This window comes from Scleropages formosus, chromosome 4, assembly GCF_900964775.1.
Source record: "Scleropages formosus chromosome 4, fSclFor1.1, whole genome shotgun sequence".
Classification (NCBI taxonomy): Eukaryota; Metazoa; Chordata; class Actinopteri; order Osteoglossiformes; family Osteoglossidae; genus Scleropages; species Scleropages formosus.
Window position 1 is genome coordinate 11131093 of NC_041809.1, and position 5336 is coordinate 11136428.

Consider the following 5336-nt stretch of genomic DNA (forward strand, 5'->3'; position numbering starts at 1 on the left):
GAAATTCAAGTCTGAAGTGTAAGTTTTGAACACTTCTGCAAGTAGCTTCATCAAACAACCTTGAATTATCTCTTGTGTGGTATAGTATGCTGAGCTATGTAATTCGTACATCACTCTAGTTATAAAAGTAGAAAACTGAGATGAAACAATAAGTCCTAACCCTGATCTCTGCTGGCAGAGCTCTTTTGGCTGAGCACAGGATGCACATCAAGTCCGACAGGCTCTTGGTACCTCCAGACCATGTGTTCTTGACAGTTTCTTCTCCTCCCTCCTTTCCTCTACATACCCACCATGGTGCCTTCACTCTACCACCTGGATGATGTTCTTTCTTCCATTCTTGACCCGGCGGCTGGAATCATCGAACGAACGCCGCTTCAGAACTCTATTGATGATGTCACCGCAGGTTTTCCGGTACTGATGCCGAAGCAGAGAGTAAACGAAGGGGTCACAGGCCGCCTTGCTGTAGGCCAGGCACTTAGAGACAACACCCCAGTGAGGGTCGATAGGCACTGTGGGGAACAGTTCCACCATCCTAACATGACACAGTGCAGAAGAGGGAGAGATGGGTATGGTGAGGAGTTGGGGTTGGGAAACACCAGCCTGTAAATCACAATTGCATTATATTTAAAGAATGTCAAAAATACCTGTTCTTGCACTCTTGCACTTAAACTGTGCACTCAGCTACAGTAGAAAAAACTAAGCAGAGGCTGACATTAAATATCTTTTCTATCTACCAGTCATTCACGAAGGCCAACTGAAAACAAACAAAAAAACTGGGAAAATTTAATTCAAACTGACAAACATTGCTGCAGTACAAGCTGAGCTGACAGCTGTGCCTAACAGGAAATTAGCAGACATGTCCTACATTTTTATTTTTTTTTTACCTGGACCTAAGGGGAACAGAAATTGCTGGAATATTTTAAATAATCCTGATACTTATTTGATTAATTCAATCCTAACTGTCTTTATGAATCATTCAATGGCAGGAAACTTTAATGTGTGGAAATCATAACCTCTAACAAAGGTCTGCCATTTATTTTGTTTACCAGTTTATTAACTGGCTTTCCTATTTGCTTTCTAGTATCATGTTTTCATTCGTATCTTCACTGTAACAAAATACCAAATAATTTAATATTCACATTTAGACCTTAATCTAACAAACTCAATCTCTGTACGTGGGTTTTTTTTTTAATTAAAGACTTGTTCGAACTGCACTTAACTAAGTAGATAATTATTTTTCTAGAAGTATTTAAATAAAACTTCAGCCACATTAAATCCCACTGAAATTCTAAAGGCATGTTATTATACTTACAAAAGTGTGCGATTGTATTTTGCCGAAATTCAGTAAAGACGACAGATAATTTAAGTAAACACCATAAGTCCAATTAATCACATGTCAAAGAGGGGTTTGGTTCAAAGCAGTCTTATAAAACAAGGTGTTAGGTGGTGCTTGATCTTACACGGATATTCAGTCTAGAGATAACCATGTTTTCAACTCCACCGTAAGTATAAGGTTCAGTCTTATTCACAGTGACATTCCGGTTTTCTCCTGTAACTTGCAGTTAAAGGAATTAAAGTAAGTAATAGAAATAATAGAAAGTAAGTTCTGACACCACACACACACACACATTTTCAGAACCGCTTGTCCCTCACGGGGTCACGGGAAACCGGAGCCTACCCGGCAACACAGGGCGTAAGGCCGGAGGGGGAAGGGGACACACCCAGGACGGGACGCCAGTCCGTCGCAAGGCACCCCAAGCAGGACTCGAACCCCAGACCCACCAAAGAGCAGGACTGCGGTCCAACCCACTGCGCCACCGCATCCCCCTTAAATTAAAATAATACCTTGGAAAATATGTTAACGCCCATTATTGAGTTTGTCAGCGGAAAATGGGTAAGAAAGGATTTAATCCTATCCATATTTTAAAGTGAAAACATTCTCTTCCAACTTCCAGTGGTTTAGATTGAGCGTAAGTTTTACAGTTAATCTCATAATTGAGTTGCTGGAAGAATGAGCAATCAAATGAATTATAAACCTTGCACAAAGACATATGAATTTGTTTGCTTGTTACGTAAATTTTTTTCTTGTTGCATTCTGTTACTGTCAACCTTTGGCTACGCTCCCTTGAATATATATTGAAATATTTGTAAAAGGAATCTGGGTGTAGGGGTTTATATGTGGGTTCAGATATGCTCTTTCTGTGTTGACTTTTCATGTCCCCTGTGTTTGTGTGGGGTACTCTGGTTTTGTCCTGTGTGTCAAAGAGATATGTTTCAGGTAACTGGTGACTGTAAACTACCTTTTGTTTGTGTGTGTGTGTGTGTGTGTGTGTGTGTGTGTGTGTGTGTGTGTGTGTGTGTGTGTGATTGTTAAGCAATGGTCTGACATCCTGTCTTGGGTGAACCCTGCCTCATGCCCTCTGTTTCCAGGATAGGTTGTGAACCCTTGTGTCCTGGGATTGGACCAAAAATTAATGATAATAGATGGATGAAATTAAACTTTCATCCAAAAATGCACATTTTAAAGTATTATATTAACAATTTAGGGCATGACTGAATCTTTGCACAGCCACTAGCTAGTGTACAACTGCTTTCCTTTCTTGAAATGTATCATTTCAATTAGCTATAACTGTGTTACAGTTATTTCCTAATTAGCCAACTGTAGTACTAATAATTTTGTGACATGGAGAAAAATAAAAAACAACACTATTTATGTTTCAATGTGTTACTGATCACACACACATTGTCAGAAATTGCCTGTCCCAAGCGGGGTTTACAGCCAGCCGAAGCCTGACCCAGCAACACAGGGAGCAGGGCTGGAGGGGGCGGGGACACACCCAGGATGGCATGAAACTTTCATGTGTGGAAATCATAAACCCTAACAAAGATGTGCCATTTATTTTGTTTACCAATTTATTAACTGGCTTTCCTATTTGTTTTCTAGTATCATGTTTTCATTTGTATCTTCACTGTAACAAAATAGCACATAGTGCTACTGATGTGAATTTCACAGTTAGTCATCATATCATTATTATACTCATGAGGATCATTAACCTTTTTTGTGCTCAGATTGCAGTCATGCTGAAATTGTACCACTGGCAATGGTGTCTATCATCACAATTCAGACAGTTTTGCTAGCCTTGGTTCAGTAAAGACAATACCACATCCACATCCCTGGACCCCTGTGAGCTGTGGTGTCCATACAAGATGCCCCTGCCAAATGGCCAGCTCACCTTGTTATGACATAGGGTGCAAAACAAAGCACAAAGGTTCCAATGAAGGTGCTGATCTTCCTGGTGGCCCTCTGCCGTCGTCTCCTCTGCTCTTCCAGGCACTGCTGTCGAACACTGCAAGAGCATAGAATATCACAATGTCTGCAGTGTCAGTCTTAGGGACGATGAAACAAAGATGTAACACACCTAATAAGGCAACAGTCCGCGGATAATGGAAGAGGGATTGTGTGCATTTTTTCCATCACATAAAAAAAAAAACCCAAAAAATGAAGAGTAGCATACTATTAAATATAAATTAACAGAGGAAGCTATAATAACTGTCAGAAAGAAAAAAAAAAATTGTTTTGTTATAAGATAAAAATCACGAAATAATCAATGGTATATCTGAAGTAAATTATAATAGTCACATATATAAAGGTGAAATTTAATGAAATTGAGAGAGAAAGTGTTAATTGTTTTAAACCTTAATTTTCTTTGTTTTGCATCCAAAAGTGTGATTTATCACAGCCTCCGTCCCCATTTTTAAAGAACTGACCTTCGGCACCTTCAGGGATTTCTGTAATTTAACTGTCTTATTAGGTGAAATTAATGGCACCTTACGGACAAAGGGCGCGTGAAAAGAAATGGCGCGTAAATTTGCGCGCGTAAAAATGGCGCTTCTCTTCATTCAATCCGTTTATAGCATTTAAGAATTCTAATAAAGCAAAAGACACATACATAACATTCTTCAGTCTACAACTCACTGCATCATCTTGACATGGTAATATTGCATTAAAGGCAAAGTGGAGCCTTTTTTCTGGGATCGATGTCCGATGTCCAGACATCTGCCTGTGAGAAGCATTCCCCAATACACCCTACAGCTGCTTCAAAAACACACTGACTTACTTGTACAGCAGTTCAAAAGTCAAAGAGAATATTTCAATGTTTCATATTTCAAAAGAGTAAAAAAAAAGTTTTCATTAATAGCTATCCACATGCAGTTTTGTGAGTTCAGGAACAAAACACCCACCTGGGATGAATGTCCACCAGGAGCACCAGTGTCTGCATGGTAATGATGTCTATCCGTTTGCAGTGGAAGCGCGCGACTTTGAGAACTTTCAGATAAGTAACACACAGAACGACCAAAGAGAGGAGAAAGGTGAGGGAATGAAACACCGCGGTGAAGATGACGAACTGGCCCCGGATGCCGTTCGCTTTGGCGTTGCAAAGAGTGCATGACGCATAAAGTTGGTGGTATCCGACCCAGGACAGGATGGCTGGCACGGCCGAAAAGGACAGGGAGTGCAGCCACGTGTAAGCCACGCCAATGAGGGCATCCCTGTAACGCATCTTTGAATGGTAACTCAAAGGGAACACCACGGCGATCCACCTGTCGATGCTCAGAGCCGCCATGCTCAGCATGGAGCTCGTGGTCAAGAAGGTGTCCAGAAAGGCGGCGGTCTGACACGACCACGCGCCCCCGGGGTGCTCTTTGTTCACGATCCCCACCAAAGTCAGAGGCATGTTGCAAACGGTGAGCAACAGGTTACAGAAGGTCAGGTTCAAGATGAACAGAGCGGGCACCTGGCTCCGGATCTCCGGGCTGTACAGAAAGCAGATCAGCACCAGCAAGTTGGACAGCAGCGACACGACTATTATCGCCACCACCAGCAAAGAGACGATCACCTCTACCGTGTCCATGGTGGTCCCCCCCCTCACATACCTGCGATCGCGGCGATTTTGAACAGCAGCCAGCCTCTGTTGCAGAAAGGCTGGTGTTAGCTGCGACCTATCCGCATTTCACCTGAGCTTTCCCAAGTGATTAACTCCATATCACCGCTCTCTCTCCGTCTGCTGCGTGTCAATGAGGAGAAGCCCGCGAAGCGCTTGGAGAGGTCGTTGGAACGCATGGAAAGGACATTTCTCTGCGGTGCGCGATTCCCCCTTTTGGGGTTTCTGGTTGAAACCTCTGCAGCGGAGATCTTGGAGCTTGGAGAAGAACGGGGATCCCGAGCGTTGAAAACTCTTAAGATTTAAAGAAGAAGGGGGAAAAAAATTGTAGGCTACTGAGAGAGCTGATTATGTGCTGGGGCCCAGAGAGGACACAGAAAGAGGGAACAGAAA

General features: G+C 42.4%; 1 protein-coding gene across 1 annotated transcript; it reads right to left on the reverse strand.

The window, feature by feature from the left end:
- Positions 1 to 300: 300 nt before the first annotated feature.
- LOC108932729 (G-protein coupled receptor 26-like) lies at positions 301 to 4913 on the reverse strand. The gene is made up of 3 exons (XM_018749296.2): positions 4243 to 4913; positions 3234 to 3347; positions 301 to 532 (listed from the first exon to the last, which is right to left on the reverse strand). The coding sequence occupies exons 1-3, from the start codon at positions 4911 to 4913 to the stop codon at positions 301 to 303; spliced, it is 1017 nt and encodes a 338-aa protein (XP_018604812.1).
- Positions 4914 to 5336: the final 423 nt, after the last annotated feature.

What these genes read in the sequence shown, in the direction of transcription:
- LOC108932729 (XM_018749296.2), bottom strand. Translation starts at nt 4,913, where the DNA reads ATGGACACGGTAGAGGTGATCGTCTCTTTGCTGGTGGTGGCGATAATA. An exon ending in CTGGTGGACATTCATCCCAG is followed by an intron (nt 3,348 to 4,242) that starts GTGGGTGTTTTG and finishes ATGCTCTTGCAG; the next exon opens with TGTTCGACAGCAGTGCCTGG. An exon ending in GCACCCTATGTCATAACAAG is followed by an intron (nt 533 to 3,233) that starts GTGAGCTGGCCA and finishes GTGTCATGTTAG; the next exon opens with GATGGTGGAACTGTTCCCCA.